We start from the raw sequence: 22708 nt of genomic DNA, 5'->3' as shown, positions 1-22708 counted from the left end.
TTCATTCTTGAACCCTTTTATACTTTGTTTTCCTATCAACAATATGATAACCGTAATATAAAAAAATTGAAAAGGTAGAAATGTCACCTAGAGCCCTACATCCTCCCATATTGTTATTTGGTGCGTTTTATATTTCATTTCCAGTGTCTCCTCAGGCATCTGTTTAGCATGGTAGAAACCATAGTGTGAATTGCTTTTTCTTACTTTAAAATTATGGCCTTTTGGATTGTACATATTAATTTAACTTCCTCCTCTGGTTCATTGTTACAGTGTTAAAAATACACTGGTGTGGATAAGTATTGCCAGCTCTGTTCTAGGCCTCACGGTAAGGGTGATCAGGAACTGGGATTTTATTTCACTTATATTCAGGATGTGTTGAATGTGGTCATCTCCCTGAGAAGCCACTCAGGGCCTGTTTACTTTTTAAAGAGTCAAGCAAGTTGGTTTAATTTTTGTCATTAGTTATTTATCTTTAGTCATATACTTGCAATAGGCAAGGTTCAGCCTGTCTAGGCTTTGAGCAAAAGAATTTCACATGCAGCTCTTCAGTGTGAGTTGTAATTTAAACAGTTAGGATGAGATTTTGACAGCCACTTCAGATCCTGGAAGTATGTATGTTGTAGAAGCAAATTAAATGCAAATATGATTAAGGCTGTTATTAAAAGTGAGTTTACTGTTTTGCAGCCAAAACTTATTTGGAGGCTCACTGGAAACTAAATTGATCTTTTTAAAGGAAATTATCCAAAATGACTTCAAGTTCAGAGTTTTTGGTTCAACTGGAATATGACTTCATTTTCTATTTCATTTCATTTATTTATTTATTTTTAAGTAGGCTTCATGCTGGGCAGGGCTTGAACTGAAGACTCTTGAGATCAAGACCCGAGCTGAGATCAAGAATCAGCTGCTTAACCTACTGAGCCACCCAGGCACCCCATTTTCTTTCTTTCTTTCCTTTTTTTTTTTTTTTTAAGATTTTGTTTATTTGACAGAGAGAGACACAGCGAGACAGGGAACACAAGCAGGGAGAGTGGGAGGGGGAGAAGCAGGCTTCCCGCGGAGCGGGGAACCAGATATGGGGCTCGATCCCAGGACCCTGGGATCATGACCTGAGCTGAAGGCAGACGCTCAACGACTGAGCCACCCAGGCGCCCCATTTTCTATTTTTAAAATGGTCTTAACGTGTGTTTGCTTTTTTATTTTGGGTAATGTGGACTCTTACTTTCTGGCTTTTTTAGAGCTAGTTATTTGTTAAAAGTTCTGCTTTAGTTCTTACCAGTGTTGAAAATTACTGGTTGTTCAGTGCCTACAACAGAAAAACAATTGTATGGCATCAATAGTTAGGCTCAAACATTTCTTTCATTTGAAATCTTCAGCTTTTCTAAAAAGCTAAAATTTCAGATTTTTAAAGTTAATTATTGAGAAAGAAAATAGGGGACACTTACTTGAAAAAAAAATGCTACATCAGGTAGTGTGGTCAGAGTAGGCAGTTCTGGGAGGCTCTCCTTCACAACAAACACTGAAGGTAGTTGCTCTTCGCTTAGAAAAACAATGGGCCCTGACATTAAGGAGAGAACCAGCCATAAAGCACCTAGAGGCAAGAAAAGAGTTGAGGCTCTGCACCCACCTTAACCCTTGTTACTCCTACGTATTAACTGGAGAGAAATGAACACAGACGTTCACACAAGAACTTGTACATTAAGGCTCATGGAAGCATTTTGTATAAAAGCCCTAACTGGGAACAACCAACATGCCCGTCAACTGGTGAATGGATAAACTATGGTCCTACTCTGCAATTTAAAGAAATAACAAGGGGGGGTGGCAAAAGCCGTAAACAGTAAAAGCCTTGACAGAGTACATACATGAAATTTATACGACGTTCTAGAAGAGGCAAATCTAACTCGACAATAGAAATCAGAATGAGATGGGATTGCCTTCAGTGAGGCACAAAGCGCACTACTTGAGGTGATGGAAATGTGATTTGGGTGGTTGCAAGGGGGTACACATTTGTCAAAACAACGCTGTGGGCTTGTGAAACCTGCATTTCCTTTTACGTAAATTATACATTAAAAAGTGTAGGGAAAAAAAGGCAAAACAAATGCTCAGGCTAAACTGCAGCCCCAGGAGCGCAGCTGGGAAGGCGGAAGGTCTGCTCTACTCTCCCAACCCCGTTTCTGCCGTCCGCCAGCGGGAAGGAGGTGCTTAGCCCCGGGGACCGGCGAGCGCCAGCTCCAGCCGCCCGCACCGTCCGCGCCGCAGCCGCGGGGCGCTCTCCCGGGGCGCGCACTTGGGGCGGCCGCGGCCCTTCCTGTCTCGGCCGCGCCCTCTCGCGGGCCGGCCGCGGGCGGGGACGGAACTGGGGCGGGGCGGGCCGGAGCGCGGCGGCGGGAGGGCGGCGGGCGGCGGGCGGCCGCGGGACATGACGGCGGGCGGCCAGGCCGAGGGCGCGGACCGGGACCCCGCCTCCGCGCGGCTGCCCTCCCGGGTGGCCAAGCTGCTGTCGGCGCTCTTCTACGGGACCTGCTCCTTCCTCATCGTGCTGGTCAACAAGGCGCTGCTGACCACCTACCGGTGAGGAGGACGCCGGGGGGCCGGGCTGGGGCCGCGGGGCGCCCGGCCGCTCGGCGGCGCCCGGTCCCGGGACCTTCCCGCTCGCGGTGCCGCGCGAGGTCCCGGGGGTGGGGGCGCGGCGGGGCTGCCCCTGCCCTCCTAGCACTCCGGCCGCGGCCGGCTCGGCGGGCTGGCCGGGACAGAGAGCGCGGAGTCTCCCTGGTGATTTCACGGAGCCGGGACCTCCGCAGGCTTCTGAAAACCAAACCACAACCCAACAGAGTGGTTTTACTGTCGGGCAAGGCGGACACAGCTCACCACTGCGTACTGCTACCGCAAGACACGGCGCAGCTGTGCTTGTAGAGCTACACCCCAAAGCTTTCAAACGTCCCGGCGGGCTCAAACAAGTGATCCGAATGTGAGCTTCAAAGGCCAATAGCTCTGCACACAGATCCCGATGTTCCACAGTCAGAGGAGTCCTGAGGCGGGACGTGCGTTGTTTGATCTTTCATTCTCAAATTACCCCTGTGTTCGTGGAAAACAATGAGAAGTTCACATGATGTACTTTTTTGGATTAGTGTGCTTCGTAAGCCAGATTTGTGGTTCCTTGAGCCTATTTATAAGGACTAGAAATTCCTGTTTAATTCTGCTATCCTTAGAGCAGCACTAAAAGCCCTGTGGATTTAGATCCAGCTTACACCATCTGAGAGCTGTGCCTGTTGGGCCAGACCCATAGTCAGCAGTTTTCTCAGATGCAAAAGCTGGGTAATTACCACCCTGTTAATTACCTCCCAGAGCTTTGCAGGAGCTGCCATAAGTAAGGGCTCTCTAACTATACTGCGCTACAAGACCGTGAAATCATAGTTCTATAAAGAGCCTAAAAGAGACCTCAGAGAGTGTCTTCAGCTTTCTTATTTTATACTTCAGAAAGCTGAGACCCACATGAGCTTGGCTGGTTACACCTCCAACAGATGGTTACTGAGCACCTACTATGTGCCAAGCCCATTGCAGGCACCAGGGAAGCGGCTGTGATCAGCACAGAGCCCCTGCTCTGGAGATTCCACACCAGTGGTAGAGACAGAAAGAAGTGGGTTCATGAATAAGCAGGGTGATTTCAGGTATGGTATGAGAGTGCCTGGGGCGGAGTGGTTGGCACTAGAGCATTCCAAACTGAAGGGGCTGTGACGAAGGGGGACATGAGTTTGGTCTGCTGGAGGAACCCAATGAGCAAGTGCAAAAAGGTAGAGATGACGGGGGGGGGGGGGGGGGGGGGGGGGGGGGAGGCAGGGAAGGCAGGATCAGATCCTTCCTTCATTCAATAATATTTATTAAGCACCTTTTGTGTGCCAGGCACTGTTCTAGGCACTTGGGATATCGGAGTGAATGAAGCAGATCAAAATCCCAAATGTCATGGAACAAATATCCATCCTCCTAGAGCTTACATGGAACTTTCTAGTGAATCAGTAGATAAACTGGTAGAATTTATATTATGTCAGATGCAGTTGTGTGGTCAGGAGAAAAAAGTAAGGCAGGAAAGGGAGTTAGGGGGTGTGGGCATGGGAAAGAGTTTGCCATCTCCTGTGATCAGTGAAGCTTCACTGAGGAGGTGACATTTGAGCCAAGAGATGAGTGAGGTGAGGGAAATGAGGGAAGAACATTGCAAACATGAAAGAGAAAGGTGTTTGGGTGGGAATGGTACTAGACGAGGTCCCAGGGTAATGGATTGCTAGATCGTGTAGGGCCCTTGAAGCCACCGTGGAGGCTCTGAGGGAGATAGGAGCCACTAGAAGGTGCTGAGCAGAGGAGTAACATGAACTAAATCCCTTCGGCTGCTGTGTTGAGAGCAGATATTGGGGGACCAGGGTGGAAGCAGGGAAACCATGATAAATAGTTTTAATTTTAGTCTAAATGCATTTGGGAGTCCCTTAGAAGGTTTTAGCATGAGGAGTGACATGACATAATTTGTGGCATTAAGAAGATTTCTTTGGCGGGTGGTTGGAGAACTGATGGCATTGGAATCAGGGAGAGGAGCTAGGAAGCAATTGCTGTTTTCTAGATAATTCTGAGATGGCTTGGGACTGGGGTGAGGGGTAGCAGCAGATATGGAGGAAGAGAGATTGGGATATTTTTTGGTGATCCTGCAGACCTACAAGATCTCTACCAGTGTGTTGCAAGCATGCTTGCTGGTGTCCATGGAAAACACAAATCCTGCCTCAAAGAAATTAGAATGAACATATACCTAGACCTGTATCATTTAACACATACAATGCAAACTAATGAAAGAAAAAGAAAACTTAAGCCATCTATGATAAGAAACAAGAGAATGGTATTAAGAGGCTTGTTTGGGAGTGGTTGACAGTTACGTTGGATGAAGTTTGAAGGTCAGTCTTGATTTTCTGCACTTGAATGAGCTGTGTGCTCTCTGGCCATGTCAGTTCACTGCCTCCAAAAACGTGTCTTCTTGTTGGAAGCAGGGACCAGTAAACACTGGTTAAGTGCTTCGAAGATGAAGGGCAGTATCCAACCGGGAAGAATTATTATTGTATGAGACATCTATCTCATGCTCTAGTCTTTCCATCTTTAAAATTTTGAGTTCCGTGATTGAAGGAGGAAATGGAGTTTTTGTCTCTGCAAGACAAAACTCTTTCAATCCTTAGAAGTAAACATTTCACATTTCTGTAACGTAATATACAGTTGGAGAAGCCTGTTCAAATAACATTGTTCGTTTCTAATCTCAAAATGCTTTAGGAGCACATTTTTGAGGGGAAGAGGGTTGGGTTAATTTCGTTGCAACAATAAACCTTAGAAATCTGATCCAAACATTAGCTATTTGAAGATAGAATGTTGTGTTGTAGAACAGAAGGAAGGACATTTCAATAATTACCTAATCCACAGGGTCATGGGAATGTAGCTCAAAGGATGTTTTTTTCTCTTCCATTTTGAACAGATTGTTTCTGTTTGGGGTACAAGACCGATGGGTGGTCTTTGTTCTTTGTTAGACTTCTCTGGTTCATTGTAAATGCTAGATTTATCTGATTGGACAGAGAGGTCTTTGAAGGATGTGAACTCTCAGACCCTGTTAAGGTGAGAGGGAAAAGGAAGGTCATCCAAGAATCTGTGGCCAGTTGGTTACACCAGTAGGTCTTTGGAATCAGATTCATGAAGGTTGTGCAGGTGGTGTGGAGTGGGCTTTGTGGTTGCCATTGTAATATACTGTTCTCTGTGACATGCAAGAATTTACTAACAGTGCTTAATAAAAATATAGAGCTTAGTTGTATTTAGTTCAACAAGCATTTGCTGTAAATCTACTTCTTTATGCATCCTCCAGGACTTTGGGGATCATTTAACAGAGTGGTTTCCAAACCTGCCCGGGAATGTGAATTACTTGGAGAGGTTTTTATAAAAGCTATTGAATTGAGTCTCCAGTGGTGGGAACTAGAAAATCCATATTAAAAACAAAAACAACTTATAATTTTCTCTTAATCTGATGAAAACCTGCTCTCTCCTGAAGACAATGCTCCCTTGGCCGCTGGATGCAGCTGGATCTTGGTCTCACCCTGGGTCTGGCCAGGAGGTGGGGGTGGGTCCTCTTGCCTCCCCACTGTCCAGACTTACCACTCCTTATGGTCCTCTGCGGTGGCTCTGGAGCTCCTGTCACTCACGTAACAAAGAGTCCTGGTCTTCCTTTCCACCTGGACTGGTGTCAACCTTGGGGACTTCAGGATCCACCGAGGAACCCACTTACCCAGTGTGGCCCCGCTTCCTGCAGTCATTCCCAGGACCATGTGCTCGGCCTGACCTACCAGGTGTCCACGCCCCACGCCGCCTCCAGCTCGTGTTTGCACATCCAACCCTGCAAGTCCTTTCCCAGGCCCACTGGGGCTGGCACTTGTCCGGCACAGCCTACCACCTGCCTCCCCCCTTCACATGGAGCAGCGCAGACTGTCGTGGGAGGAAACCCACTTTTGAGCTGACCGGGTTGACTTTAAAATGATGTTCACAAAGCTCAACTGGCTCTAGTAGGAAGCTACCTACTAGTAGGAAGCTACCTACTAGTTTCTTCTGGGGGCTTGCTTTCCTCATCTCAGAAGCGACTCCTTCCCACTTTCTCCTTCCTCCTGAACCCTCCCACACCCCTACCCTCCACTCCCCATCTCTGATACTATTGAGAAAGTAGAAACCGTCAAAGAGGCCCCCACCTTGCCCTTGCTGCTAGGATGTAGGGAGACTTTTGTCCCCGTGGAAGGTCCAGCTCTCCTCTTCTGCAGCTCTGCTCCTCCAGCTTCTTCGATCTCCTCCTCTATTCTGCTTCAGCAACCTTCAGCCCTTGAAAACATGTTCAGGTTTCTTAACATTGCAGGGCTCAATCCTAGGACCCTAGGATCTCAAGGGAAAATAACCCATACTTGATCCCTCATGGACCCTCATTGCTCTGTTCCTTTCAGAGTCTGACTCTTCAGAAGTCTTCATAGTCTTCACTTCCTCACATTCACTCGTACAAGAATTCAGTTAAAAAATTGGAGGTTATTTAAATACAGAAATGTACAAAGAAGACAATAATGATTATCTATATTCCCACTACCTAGAATCAATATCTTGAAATATCTATTAAAAAATTTTTTTTTAAAGTAAACTCTGTGCCGAATATGGGGCTTTAACTCATGACCCCGAGATCAAGAGTCACATCATCCACTGACTGAGCTAGCTAGGTGCCTCTCTCTCTCTCTTTTTTTTTTTTTTTCAAGAAAAGTCATTCTGCCATGATCATTACAAAGAATTCAAACAAAAGAAAAATATTAAGGTGAGATTTTAAGAAATACTATAAAGATGTATAGATTTACTTTTTAAAAAAGATTTATTTATTTGAGAGAGAGCGCTCAAGTGTGTGTGTGAGCAGGGGAGGGGCAGAAGGAAAGAATCTCAAGCAGACTCCCCGCTGTGTGCAGAGTGGCCCCAAGATCATGTATATATATGCCACATCTTTATCTGTTCATCTGTCGATGGACATCTGGGCTCTTTCCATATTTTGGCTATTGTGGACACTGGAAAGAGGGGCTTTAATTTAATTAATTAGTTTTTTAAGTATCACCTAGGTGCTCCCCACCCCCAGCACTTTTCATGGTGAAAAGTTTCAAGCATACAGAAAAATGGAAGGCAGAGTACAATGAATACCCGTATACACATCACTGAATAATGAATATTTTATTATATTTGCTTCCCGCCCCCACCAGAAACCATTGAAAGTAAGTTGCAAACATCATGATAACTGCACTCCAAAATATTTTAACATGTCTCTCCTGAAATAGGGATAGTCTCCTGCATAGTATCATTTTTGCTTTTAACAAACTTTAATGATTTCCTAAAGTAATCTAATACCATCCCAGTTGTCCCAAGATATTTTTATGGTTGTTTTAAACATTTAAATCAAGATCCAACCAGGCTTCATGAAATGCATAGAGTTATGCCTTTATAGTTTATTTTAATCTAGAAAAGCTCCTCATCCTATTTCTTCCCCATGATACTGACTTTTTGAAAAGCCTGGGCCAGGTATTTTATAAAATGTCCCACATTATGGATTGTCTGATTTATGTTTTGAAGGCTTGCTTAGCTTATTTCCCAACTGAAATTTAGATCTAAGAGCTTGATAACATTCAGATTAAATCTTTTTGGCAAGACTGCTGCCTAGCTGACCCTGTGAACTCATATTGTATCGTATCCGGGGCTGTCCCACTGTTTGTCATGCTGGCTCCATTTGAAGGTGGGAATTGCAAGTTGCACATATGTATGAAATTTAGTTTTAACTGAATTTCAAATATTGATTTCTTTACTATAAGTGTTAGTATTTCTTAAAAGATCCCTCTAAGATGAAGAAGTCATGAAAAACATTAAGAAGTTGATCTCATCAGGGCGCCTGGGTGGCTCATTCGATTAAGCGATAAGCGATTAAGCGTCTGCCTTCAGCTTGGGTCATGATCACAGGGTCCTGGGGTGGAGCCTCGCATGGCTTCCCACTCAACGGGGGCTCTGCCTATCTCTCTCCCTCTGCTCATGCTCTCTCCCTCTCTCTCTCTCTCATAAATAAAATCTTTTAAAAAATACTTGATCTCATCATGTTTATCTTGTAAACACGTTTCAATTGTAAACACATTACAATGTAAGGCCTCCCTGCTATGAAGGGTGAAGATACTTGCATGCTTCTTCCTGTCTCCCCTCCCCTCCATATCTTGTTTTATAATGTAGCATCCTGTTGTGTAATTAGAATCCCACAGCTGTTTGCATCTGTTCTATATTTGAATGGATATAGTAATCAGCAACAGCCCTTTTACCACAATGTCTCCATTCCTAAATTCATTGTTTTGATTTGACACCTAATTGGTGGATTCCATTGTCAGGTAGTTTTTTTTATGGACTTCATGGCTACTGGTTTACTTATGTCGCACATTCTTTAACAGTGTGCTTTTAGATCTGAAGATTCAGTCTATTTATTTTCCTCATGTCAACAAATTTGCTTTTTAGCTTTGAATCATTTTCTCTCTTTATTGAGCTCCTTCTCTCCATGTATTATATTTTCCTCTCACCTGGTCTCTTTGTCTGTCCTCCATTAAGCCTTTTCTTGTTGTTTTACTGTTTGTTTATGTTGCTGTCTTGTGGTTTCGTTTGATGTGACTGGTTATATTCTCTGGCAAGCAGACTCGGAGATGCAGAGGAAGTATAGTGGGGGGAGCTGTTAGGATCCACTCCCAGGGTGGAGTGAGGGAGGTAGGGTTTGGCTGTACTGCGAGCACAACAAAGCCTGATCCCAGGGGCTCTGGAGCTGGGGTGGCCCACCAGACCTCTCCCAAATTGGGGTGGGGGCCCTGGCCTTTACACCTTTGCACTCACCGGAGATCAGAATGCAGGATGCTTACAGGGAGGGTGTTTGTGATGGGCAAGGCAGCTTTCTTCAGCTGAGGATGCTCTAGGGCAACTGGGGAATGAATGCTCAGTCCAGAAGGTGGTGTCTGGGTGGCACAATTAATTAATTTTATTCTCCTGGTGGTGCTGACCAGGAGTATTCCTTCTGTTTTCTTTGATAAGCTAAGTCCATTCTTTATTCTCTTCTTGCCCTCGCTGAAATAGGTGCGTTTCCCTCTGACATACAGATTGAGGGCTCAGGGGTGTGTGTGTGTGGGGGGGTATTTCCCTCCATTTTAGTAGCCTGAGAGAATGACTGGGAGCCAGTGTAGGTTTGGGCAGTGAGCAGGGTGTATGTGCTGCCTTGTTAAATATGGTGTGAAGTAGGGGTCAGGAGTGTGGATCTACATTACCTGGTGCCATTTGTTGAAAGACCGTCTTTCCCTCCCTGCTCTGCACTGTCATCTTTTTTTTTTTTTAAAGAGTTTATTTATTTATTTGACAGAGAGAGACACAGCAAGAGAGGGAACACAAGCAGGGGGAGTGGGGGAGGGAGAAGCAGGCTTCCCGCGGAGCAGGGAGCCCGATGCGGGACTCGATCCCAGGACCCTGGGATCATGACCCGAGCCGAAGGCAGACACCTAACGACTGAGCCACCCAGGCGCCCCTGCACTGTCATCTTTGTCATATATGTGTGTATCTGTCCTCATCTCTGTTCTCATCCATTGTGTCAATGCAAAATCAACAAACCTTTTAGAATCTCTAAAAGTAAGAAAGAGTTTTATTCGAGCCCCAGTTAGGATAGCTGCCTGGGGAAACATGCTCTTCACAGGGAAGAAAGAGCTCCAGGAAATGAACAGTTTTTACAGGGTTATATATTGTTTTTACATCTTATAAAAGCTCAAAAGATTATATATTAACATATAGGCAAGAATGACAAGGTTTTTTTTCCTCATCAATTGTAATCTTTAATTAGTCTTTTATTAGATTTGTTCCTGGGTATATTATTATTATTATTTAAAGATTTTATTTATTTATTTGAGAGAGAAGGAGAGAGAGCATGAGTGGGGGGGGGAAGGGCCAGAGGGAGACGGAGAAGCAGGCTCCCCGCTGAGCAGGGAGCCTGATGCGGGGCTCAATCCTAGGACCCTAGGACCATGGTTGGTCTAAGATTTTTTAATAACTCCTGACATTATGTATTATAGACTGTCTGCAAACTTTTATCAGTTGTTAAAATTGTTTGTTATTCTGTGTTTTTAAACAGATTCCCATCACCAATTTTTCTTGGAATTGGACAGGTAAGTGAAAAAGAAAAATTAACTGCTTAATTAGTTGTCATCATACATGATGAAATTTTAAGTGCTTTTATTTAAGACCATGGTTTACAGATTTATTCAGCGGGCAGAGGACCAGAGGATCATGGTACTTTTGGTGAAACAGCATGAAATATTGACACACATCTTATGTCTTTCTATAATTTAGGAATAGTTGTCTTTGAAGGAAAAAAAAAACAACTACTTGTTTCAACTTCCTTAATTGAATTTAATTACCCTAAAACAAGGGGCCTGAAGACTGACAGCCTCCAAGGCCTGGTGGGCAACAAATGAATGTGTTGGAGGCTGGGGTGGGACCAGGAGCACAGTTGCCCCAGTTGAAGTGTGCCGTTGGTACTCAGTTTAAGCCACTGTGCCGAGAGGAAAAGGGCTGGGGAGATGAGAGTGGGTTCACTACACCCTTATTATCAAAACTCTGGAGGTGTTCAAGAGAAGCAGGGGTTTTGAATTTTTACATCAAATTTCTAAATGCTGGCAACACATTCCAATTTTTACAAAACTCTCTATGGGCCTAGCTAAACATGTTTGCATTTTGCTTCCTGCAGTTTGTGATTTTTTTGTTCTCAAGTATAAAGACAAGGTTGGGAGTGCCTGGGTGGCTCAGTCGTTAAGCGTCTGCCTTCGGCTCAGGTCATGATGCCAGGGTCCTGGGATCGAGTCCCGCATCGGGCTCCCTGCTCAGCGAGAAGCCTGCTTCTCTCTCCCCCACTCCCCCTGCTTGTGTTCCCTCTCTCGCCGTGTCTCTCTCTGTCAAATAAATAAATAAAATCTTTAAAAAAAAAAATAAAGACGAGGTTGGATAAGCTTTCAGACTAACTCCATTTGTCTGCTTCTGAAATTTCCCATTAATATTAATTCGTGGCTTGTTTACTCTCTTGATCATATGCTGGTGATTTCTAGTAGGCAAGTGGGAACAGGCACCAAAGACACCTTTTGTTTTGTTTTGTTTTGTTTTTGCTTTAATTTATAGGGAGAAAAATGTAAAATTAGGACAATTGTATCTGTTAACTTAATTTTTAATTGTGAATCTTGGAAAGGATGTCATTTATATGATTAAACATTATTCTGGTTAAATGTTTTGCTGATAAGGCACTCTTTGCAACATCATTTTAGGGAAAAAAATAATAAGAAATAATATATTTCCTTAAGGTCAAAAATATATTATCTTAATGTTTCAATGTGAAATAGGTAGAAAAGAGTACTTTAAAAGATCAGTGAATATGTGATCATGTGCCCTTAGTAATCCCCCAGGCAAATAAATTCACTGCCTTGTACTCAAAGTAAAGCCTTTCTGATATGCAATTTGTGGGGGAAGAGAGAAGCAGACCTAATTTAAAAAGTCTGAGTTGCAGAATATTTTAAGTAAGTGTTAGGATATTTCTGTAAGAATTACAAAGTAAGTTATAAATATAAACTATAATTATAATTCAAGATGGGCTCCTATTATATTAATCTATCATAAGTATTACATTTGTAAACTCATTAGGCTCAAGGTTTAGGATGATAATCATGTCGAAGGAGTTCTTAAATTTTTGCATCATAATATGGAGAAAATTGAGTAAGTTCTAAAATTTGCATAAGAAGATGATATTAAGATTTTTTATTTCATAATAATAATCTGGAGTATTTCTAACACACTTGATGTACTCCAGATTAATAGGGTTCGAATGAGACATTTTTGCAGGACTGGCTAGATTGAAGAGAAAAATAAATCCCTTTTAAAACTGTTTTTCTCGGGGCCCCTGGGTGGCTCAGTCCTTAAGCATCTGCCTTCGGCTCAGGTCATGGTCCCAGGGTCCTGGGATCGAGCCCCGCATCGGGCTCCCTGCTCCGCGGGAAGCCTGCTTCTCCCTCTCCCACTCCCCCTGCTTGTGTTTCCTCTGTCGCTGTGTCTCTCTCTCTCTGTCAAATAAATAAATAATTAAAAAAAATCTTTAAAACTGTTTTTCTCTTAATTTGTCTTCTGAATTATAGGAATATTGGACATTACAGAAAGTGTATTTGTATGTGGAGTTTGCCCCCTCACAGTACCCCCAGTCTCTATGCGGGAAGGTGACCATGTGCTCGGTACACAGGAAGTATGGTCCAGAATCAAGGAGTGGCCTCGCTGACTGGTCACTCTGGCCAGTTTTGGGGACACCATTTCTTTTTTCCCCTCTGTCACTGTTCCTTGAGCCCCTTGAGATAATATGTATATGTGTGAGTCTATTTGATCTTATACTTTTTGCTTATGATTCTGATGGAGTTTATACATAGGCAAGAAAAACAATTTTAATATTCTAAGAAATAGTTACTATTTGGAACCTAGAAAATGGATTTTTTGGATAATATTTTCTTTTTGATGAATGTGTTTTCTTCTGATGACTTTGTACCTCAGTCTTTCCAGATGTTTTGCTGAAGTTTCTCCCTCTCCCCCCCTTTTTTTTTAGATGGCAGCTACCATAATGATACTGTATGTATCCAAACTAAATAAAATAATTCACTTCCCTGATTTTGACAAGAAAATTCCTGTGAAGGTATGTGATGAAAAGTACATATAGCTTTGATGGAAGATGTGAAAATGCTATAGAATTATAAATTGATCTAAGAATACATGTCAGTTTCCACACACACTGTGCTTCCTGCTTACACTGGGTAGAGACTTCTTAATAGAGATATTATATTATTCATTCAGTTGTTCATTAAAATAATGTAATAATAGTAAAAGTGTGTGCTTAGCAATTGACATTAAATAAATACTTTATGTCTTCTGAAACAGTAAAGCCCTACCAGGAATTGGTAAGCTTTTTTTAGCTTTTTTTTTTTTTTTAAATATTTTTAAATATTTAAGTAAATATTTAGGCTTTGTGGGCCAGACCATCTCTGTTGGAACTATTCAGCTCTGCCACTGTATTATGATATATAAATGAATTGCTGTGATTGTGTGCTAATAAAACTTTATTTACATAGACAAAAGATGGGCCGGATTTGGCTTTTAGGCCCTACTCTTCTGATCTTGTTTTAAGTTTTCATTTTTAGCTTGGATCGATAAAAGCTGTGAGTGGAAGGAAGAATACAATTTGATATCCATAGAAGTATACGGGTTTTTCTGTGGTGGAACTAGAAACATAAAACCTGCCTTTCCTTCTTGGGAATGTGGAACAGAACTACCTTTTGTGAACAGTTGCTGGTTCAATAAACAGATGTTTTAAGCCAGGCATTTAGTTCTTAGAGCAATCCTATACAACAGGTGGTATTAATTGGATTATGAGGACATGTTTGGATTTAAGGAAGTTAAATCAGACTGTCAGTTCCTTGCGGGTGAGGACCTCAGACGGCTTTTTCTCTACCATGTCTCAAGGCCTGGAAAGATGCTGGCATCTATGACTAGATTATTCATTAGGCTGACTAAGCACATGTGTACAGCATCAATAATCAGGGACATTCACAAAAAGAGAAAAACAGAATACTGAAGTACAATGAAAGCTATTAACCCAATCATAATAGGAAAAATCAGAATATCGTTGGGTTTGCTTATACTTAGTTTATGATATACTGTAGTTTTTAAACATTTAAAAAATTTTAAAATTGTGGAATATGATCTAATATGTAGGGAAAAAGGCATCATACATGAATGTATAGTTGAATGAATACTAACCTGTGCAATCATTACCTCGGTCATGAGATGGGTCACAGAATCTCCTTACCCACTATTCTGACTTTTGTAATAATACTTTTTCTTCTTGCTTTCTTTGTAATTATTCTAATATGCATTCTTCAATTATGTTTTGCATGAATTAGTTTTGCTATTTTTGAATGTTCTGGAAAGAGAATACTGTTCTGAACATACTTAGGGTTGGATCTCAGTGCACATGTATTAGTCAGTTAGGGTTCCCATAACAAAATACCACAGACTGGGGCGGGGGTAGGGCTTAAACAACAGGAATGAGTTTTCTCACAGTTCTGGAGGCAAAAAAGTCCAAGATCAAGGTGTCAGCAGGGTTGGTTTCTGGTGAAATTCTTTCCCTGGTATGTGGACAGCTGCCATCTTGCTGTGTCCTGATGTGGCCTTTACTTTGTATGTGCACACTCCTGGTGTCTCCTTCTTAGAAGGACATCAGTCCTATTGGATTGAGCCGCATCCTTATGACCTCATTTAACTTTAATTACCTCTTAAAAGCCTTATCTCCAAATATAGTCACATGGGGGTTAGGGCTTCGAGATATGAATTTTAAGGGGACACAATTTAATCTAAAAATGGCAGTTGTGGCATGAGTTTCTCTGGGAGGTATATCAAGAAGTGGAATGGTGAGGGTGCCTGGATGGTTCAGTTGTTGAACGTCTGCCTTTGGCTCAGGTCATGATCCTGGGGTCCTGGGATTGAGCCCCATGTTGGGCTCCCTGCTCAGCGGGGAGCCTGTTTCTCCCTCTCCAGCTCCCCCTGCTTGTGTTCCCTCTCTCCCTGTCTCTCTATGTCAAATAAATAAAATCTTAAAAATAAAAAGAAGTGGAATGGTTGACTCCTATCCTATGCATATCTGCAACTTGAGTAAATAATGTCAAAATGTTCTCCAAGCTGGTTGTACCAGTTCACACTCCTGACGAAAGTGCATGAAAGTCCCTGTTGCTCTGCATTCTTGCCAATCCTTGATATGTCAGTCATTTTATTTTTTTTTCACTTTTTGCTATTTTAATTACTGTGTGTCAATATGTCAGTCATTTTAAATTGTGCTAATCTGGTGGGCGTATAATGACTTCTTGGCCTTTATTTGCATTTTCTTGGTTATTAATGAGGGTTTTTTAAATGCCCATTTTGGATATCCTCTTTTGTGAAGTACTTGTTCAAGACTTTTGCCCATTTTTCTATTGGGTTGATGTCTTTTTCTTACTGATCTGTATAGGAGTTAAAAAAATGAATTAATGATAATCCTCTTGTTAGTTATATACAGTATTACAAATACATTTTCTACCTCTGGGGCATATCTTTTTATTTTCTTTATCATGTGTTTATCATGTATTTCTTTATCATGTATTTCCTATCATGAGCAGGAATCCTAATTTAAAGATAGTTAAATTTTTTTTTTTAAAGATTTTATTTATTTATTTGACAGAGAGAGACACAGCAAGAGAGGGAACACAAGCAGGGGGAGTGGGAGAGGGAGAAGCAGGCTTCCCGTGGAGAAGGGAGCACGATACGGGGCTCGATCCCAGGACCCTGGGATCATGACCTGAGCCGAAGGCAGACACTTAACAACTGAGCCACCCAGGCGCCCCCTAAAGATAGTTAAATTTTATCAGCCTTTTCCTTTATGATTAATCACTATTCTTCTTTAGGAAATCCTTCCTCACTTTGGGGTTATGATGATATTTTTCTAGATAAAAGGTATATAGTTTTTCAGAATTAGGTTTTTAATCTGCTTGCAGTTAATTTTTGTGGATGGTGTGAGATAATGGCCCAATTTCATTTTTTTTCCCAAATGAGCACTCACTTGTCACAGACTTAATTGAAAAGTATATCTTTAATATTGTGCCACTCCTGTCATGGCACTGTTATTCACATATGTTATTTCTGTGTTCTCCATGTCTTTTAATTTGTCTATTTGTGTTTTCTGCACCATTACCACACAGTCTTAATTACTATAGCTTGTGGAAAGTTTTGCTATCAACTAGAGCAAATCTTTCCTTCTTGTTCTTGATCCTTCACATTTCTATATGGATATTGGAAGCAGCTTGTCAAGTTTCAGAAAAATAACCTTTTGTGATTTTAATTGGGATTTCATTGAAGTTATAAGTCAATTTGGGACAAATTGATATTTTTAAAGTATTGAATCTTTCAATCCATGAACAAAGTATACATATACCTTCTTTAATTGCCTGCAGTAAAATTTTATAATTTTCTCTGTAGAGTTCTAACATTTCTGTTAGTTTATTCCAAGGTACTTCTTCCTTTTTCTTTATTTTTGTTCTTGCATATATCTTTAAAAAATATATTTTTTGGAAAATTAGAGGGACATATTTTTCTATTACATTTATATATTGTTTTTGTATCTGCAAAATTATAGAATATTAATCATAATTTATTTCTGGTTTCCTTTAGATTTTTCTACATTCACTGTCAGGTCATCTGCAAAAAATGACAGTTTTGCTTCATTCTTTCCAACATTCTAACTTTTATTTCTTTTACGTGCCTTATTCTATAGCATAGGACCCTCAGTGCAATTTTTGATAGAAATGGTAATACTGACATCTTTGATCTCAAAGGGAAAGCTTTTAACATTTCACCATTAAGTATGTTGTTTGCTGTAGGTTTTTTGTAGATATCTCATATGCCTGTTCCAGTTATCTTTTTTTTTTTAAAGATTATTTGCAGGGGGAGGGGCATATGGAGAGGGAGAGAGAATCTCATGCAGCCTCAGTGCTGAGTGCGGAGCCCAGTTCAGGGCTTGAACTCGACCTTGAGATCATGACCTGAGCCGAAACCAAGTGTTGGACACTTAACTGACTGTACCACCCGGGCACCTCTATCCCAATTATCTTATGCTGCAGAATGTAGTGACTCAAAACAGTACTCGTTGTATTATTTCTCACAGTTACTGTGGTTAAGGTATTAGAGACAGTCTCAACTGGGTAGTTCTGGCTTACGGCTTCTGTATGGTTTCTGACAGACAATAGCAGAGTGGAAACAATGATGGGTGTTCTGGTTGGTACAGCTGGGAGCTGGTCACAAATCTTTCTCTCCCTATTATCTCAGGCTTCTCTATGTGGTTACTCATGTAGGCTAGTTTGGGCTTCCTTACAAAATGGCAGGCTCTGGGGAGTCAAAATGGTTACACAATACTGAATTCTTCAAGGGCAGGTGTTCCAGCAAGCAGGGCAAAACGACTTTGCTTTTTATGACTTAGCCTCAAAGGTCACATAGCATCATTTCATCTGTACATTATTAGTTGAAACAGTCCCATGCAATTTTACATGGAAGGGACTTAGAGCCACCTCCGGATGAAAGGAAGGGTCAAAGTCACATTTTAAGAGCATGTGAAATGGGGAATACTATTGCAGCCATCATCTCTAATTGTGGGTTTGTCTATTTCTCTTGATATTTCTGTCAGCTTTTTTGTTTGTTTTATTTTATTTATTTTGAGTCTATATCATTAGGTGCCTAAAAATGTAACTAGTTAAATCTTACAGGTAAAGTGTTTTAATTACAGTTGACCCTTGAACAACACAGGCTTGAACTGCATAGGTAGATTATATGTGGATTTTTTAAAAAGATCTTTTATTTATTTATTTTAGAGAGAGAGAGAGAAAGCAGAGGGGAGGGGCAGAGGCAGAAGGACAAGCAGACTCCCTGCTGAGCAGGGAGCCTGATGCAGGGCTCAAACCCAGGACCCTGAGATCATGATGTGAGCCGAAGGCCAGAGGCTTAACTGACTGAGCCACCCAGGTACCCCTACATGGATTTTTTTTTTTTTTTTTATAAATACAGTACAGTGCTATAAATGTTTTCTCTTCCTTATGATTTTCTTAACATTTTCTTTCCTGTAACTTACTTTATTGTAAGAATGTAGCATAAAATACATATAAAATACAAAATATGTGTTAATTGTCGTTTATGTTATTACTAAGGCTGTCGGTCAGCGGTAGGCTGTTAGTACTTAAGTTTGGGGAAAGTCAAATTATACATGGATTTTCCACTGTGCAGGGAATTGGCATCCCTAAGCCCTGCATTGTTCAAGAGTCAACTGTATATGAGGTGGACCTTCTCTGTTTGAGTTCTTTTAGTGTTTCCCTGGAAGTTACAGCAGGCATACTTAACTTGTCAAATTCCAAATTAGATTAATAAGTGTGACTTCCCCCTTAACAGTGTAGGGACTTTTACCCATTTACCCCTCCTCCCAACCTAATATGCTCTTGTCAGCAGGTACTTTAATACTCTATTTTATGTAAATCTCTCAGTATATTTTTTTTCTTTTTTAAAAAGCCATCAATGTTTGTTTATATTTACCCATGTATTTACTGCTTCCTTTGCTTTTCTTTCCTTTCTGCATCCCACATTTTCCACTGTCCTCCTGATTAAAGTACCTCCTTTAGAATTTACTAGTGGTGGGCTTAAATTCCCTTAGTTTTTGTTTGTCTGTAAAAGACTACAGTTTTCCTTGGCTTTTGAAAGATATTCTTGTTGGGGGTAGCATTCTAACTTGACAGATCTTTGAGGATGCCATTCTACTGTCCTCTGGCTTCCATTGTTTCTCTCTGGGTTTCTGTTCTCACTTTAGTTTTGGCCTGGGGACTCACCATCTTCCCACATGTTTGATGCTCTTATGAAGGTTTTAAATTATTTTATGTAGCATTTTTAATTGTTTTCAGTGGGGAGATTGATACAAATAATCTAGCCCACTGTTTCTAAAAACTAGAAGTCAGTATTGTTTTTTTTGTTGTTTGTTTGTTTTTTTGAGTTATATATGGAAAGTGGGCAACTGATTCTTTTCAGTGCCTAAGAGCTTCTAAGATAAGGTGTGCTGTCCCGGGAGTGTTACTGTTGAGCCAATTGTAGGCTGTCACCCAGAATGTTGTGAATAAGGGCAAGGTCCGAGGTCTGAGGTCCTCTCTTCTTCGTGTCTTCTTTCTTGAGCAAATCTCCTGATAATAAAATTTTGTAACTTTTTTTTGGGGGTAGATGACACTTAGTATTTCAAAATCCTTCAAAGAATATCTTATCTGAGTTACCTGCTTAATGTCTTTTTAGTGGAAAAAGAAATGCTGGACTCACCTTGATAGCTATGGATTATTATATCAGTCAAAAAGTTCTCAGTTACTGTGTGACCTTATGAAAGGATATATATATTTTTTCATTCATGGAAGACTAGGTCTTACATTTTTGTGTGTTTCTTCAGTATGTTTTGAACAATATTTCTCTTGACAATCGGAAAATAATCCAGGAGCTCAGAGCTCAGTAAACCTAATTCAAGTACTACTGGTACATTGTTTAACCTTGGTAGATATGTAATCGTTCTGGGCCTCGAAAACAAAGTAACTCCAAAGTAATATGGCTGGTAGACACAACTTTTTGAAAGGGTCACCACCCTTGTGACATCCCAGTGAGATATGAACCTTTGCTGTCATCCAGAAAAGTACATAATGCATAGATAACAAGTTTGTATGCCTTCTCAGGGGGCCTTCTGAACCTTATGCATAAACTATAAATACCCGTCCTCCACTCACCAACTCAGCCAGGGGTCTCCACTTAAGAGAGGTGCTTGTTCAGAGCCTCCCTTTAGGGAGATAGTCTGCTAATGTTGGTAAGGTCAACATTTCCGTTTTAACGCAGTTCCACCCCTCCCCGCCATGGTTACAGATATCACTGCCCACCTAACTATTTTGGTCACATGGAGAAACTCATGACGTGTTTTAGATTGTGGAAAATTCACAGTTGTTACAGGGAAACAGACTCAAATGATTTGCTTACTGACAGGAAGTGTCACCATTTATATATGTGAAGGGAAATCGTTATTGGAGTTCTAATCAAATATTCTTTCTTTTTTTTCATGGAAGCTGTTTCCTCTGCCTCTCCTCTATGTTGGAAACCACATAAGTGGATTATCAAGCACAAGTAAATTAAGGTAAGTGCAGGAGAATGGTTGATGGGAGGTTGTTGACTCATTTGTTTCCAGTGGTACGAAGACCAAGTTTGATTTTGAATATACTGCATGGGCTACATACAGAAGACAATAATATTTACTAATTTAAGAAAACTAAGTGGAGTTTTGAGTTTAATTTGCTAATGTTTTTAGGAAAGTTAAAAAGCTGATTTTTTTCCCTTTATATTCGAGTCTGAACATAGAATGTGAGATCTGTGGGCATGAAGACAGAGAAGGTCCTGATATATGCAGGAGGATTTATTTACATTGTATATTCAATATCCAATTCATTTATATGAATGGTTCTGTGTAACTGGTTTTATCATGGTTTTGTAAAAGCAGGAACATTCTGTCAGATTTGGTGTAGTTCAGGTTTGGTACAGAGAAAAAGAAGTGACAGATGTAATTTTTAAGTGTGTTATATACTTCTGAAATTTGCATTTGCATATATTTTAGGGTCCTTTGATTAACTACTTTTGTTAAAAGTCACTATAAAAAATGGAAATGGAAGTATAGAAAGACCAAGCCACTCTCTACATCAGAAAACTTGGATGCGAGATATGTAGCCTAATTAACACACATGAATGCAGGTGTAAATAATGAGAAAATGAAGTTTGTGCAAAGGGTGACAGAGATTGAGGTAAACCCTGTTAGTTTGGTGAGAGTAATGGGGCAGGTAGGAGGTAGACCAGAAGGAGAATGTTGTATAAAACAGACAACTGAAATCAGACCTGTTGTCTTTCCTCTTGTTTGGAAAGGACAGGTTGTGGTTGTGGAAAACAAAATGTGAAATATTGGTTGTAGTTATACATTTTAGTTGGTTTTTTGTTTCTTTCTGGGATCAGGAAGATCAATTTTCCTTATTTGTCTAAAATTGGTATTAAAGTGTCACGTGGGAGGTGCTATCCCTGCGTTCTCATGTATCCTGTTGGCCTGTCTCTGAGTGAGTGCACCTGCAGCTGTGGGGGATGGCTTCACTCAACACTGACAGCTGCCTACCCCTCACACTGGAGGGCTCTGGAAGTCTCTGCTTTGTAGATGAGAGCTGCTGCTTTTTTTTTTTAAAGTGATTTTAGAAACATCCTTATTACAGGTGTTCTAAAATGCTCTGCATGCATTGCAGGATGTGTATAACTTCCATTCACCGATACAACACTGTTCTCAAGTAGCAAGCAGGTAGCAATGTTAGAAATATCTTTATTACAAGTGTTCTTAAACACTTTCTACATGCATCTAGAAGGGGGGGGCCCTTCTTGGGTGCCGTGGGGCTTTCTGGAAGAGAGAAGGAAGCAGAAAATGAGACTGAGGAGGAAGAAGGATCGTTTATACATGGTGTCATGTAATGCATTCCTCTATGACTCATATTTTCCATAAACTGGTAGTTGGTTCTACTGGTTTGATCATCTTCAGGTTCAGTTTTTCAGGCAAGATCAGTTTATTGGTATGTTGGGTGCTTCCTACTGCATCATGGGACACATAATGTTTTAGCCCACTTTTTAAAAAATAGCTTTTTGAGGTATAATTGGCATAAAGTAAAGTACACATAATTAAAATGCACAATATGATAAATTTTGACCTATGTATACATCTGTGAAATCCATCACCACAATATCCAACACCCACAGAAATTTCCTCAAGTGTCCTACTTATAATGATATTAAATTGATCAATTCCCCTTTTAATAATTTTAAGGGATCAGTCTGGTCCCTTCATTAGAAAGTGTCCCATCACTCTTTCACCTAATGGTTTTAGCATTCATTGATGATAATTTTCTAAATCCATTATTTCATTACAAGTTACAGTATGGTGATCTTCTAACTATATCACCCCATCTGCATGTGTTGTCTAAACTTTAATAAGTACAAACTTTCACCATGTCACACAGGAAAGGCAGGATGTAAGCTTTATTTATACATGTTCAGAATAATAAATTAGTGTCCTGTCACCTTCAGTGGTGACCAGTGAGTTTTTGTTAATTTTTGTTTTTTGCTATCATTATAAACTCATGAATTTTCATTTATTTGATAGAAATCTTTTGTCAGATACGTGTTTTGCAAATATTTTCTCTCAGTCTGTAGTTTGTCTTTTCATTCTCTTAATACGGTCTTTCAGAGCAGAAGTTTTAAATTTTAATGAAGTTCCATATCAATTTTTTCTCTCATGGATCATGCTTTTGGTGGTATTTTTAAGAACTCATTGCTGAGGGGCACCTGGGTGGCTCACTCAGTTAAGTGTCCGTCTCTTGATTTCGGCTCAGGTCATGATCTCAGGGTTGTGAGATCGAGCCCTGCATCAGGCTCCACACTCAGCGGGGTGTCT

The 22708-nt window shown here is 40.9% G+C and overlaps 1 protein-coding gene across 2 annotated transcripts in view; it reads left to right on the top strand.

Moving 5' to 3' along the window:
* The first annotated feature begins 2394 nt into the window (after positions 1-2394).
* Positions 2395-22708, top strand: part of SLC35D2 (solute carrier family 35 member D2) — a 49486-nt gene continuing 29172 nt past the window's right edge. Inside the window, exons 1-4 of one of the 2 annotated variants that reach the window (XM_036113699.2) lie at positions 2395-2568; positions 10706-10739; positions 13205-13291; positions 20304-20371. In XM_036113699.2, coding sequence (XP_035969592.2) covers positions 2417-2568; positions 10706-10739; positions 13205-13291; positions 20304-20371 — 341 coding nt within the window. In that variant the 5' untranslated portion in view covers positions 2395-2416. The remainder of the gene's footprint in view (positions 2569-10705; positions 10740-13204; positions 13292-20303; positions 20372-22708) is intronic. The other variant, XM_078062126.1, reaches the window with a different exon arrangement.

The sequence above is a fragment of the Halichoerus grypus genome, chromosome 14, assembly GCF_964656455.1.
Source record: "Halichoerus grypus chromosome 14, mHalGry1.hap1.1, whole genome shotgun sequence".
Classification (NCBI taxonomy): Eukaryota; Metazoa; Chordata; class Mammalia; order Carnivora; family Phocidae; genus Halichoerus; species Halichoerus grypus.
The sequence above is the reverse complement of the archived record's forward strand: the minus strand, read 5'-3'. Positions and strand labels throughout refer to the sequence as shown.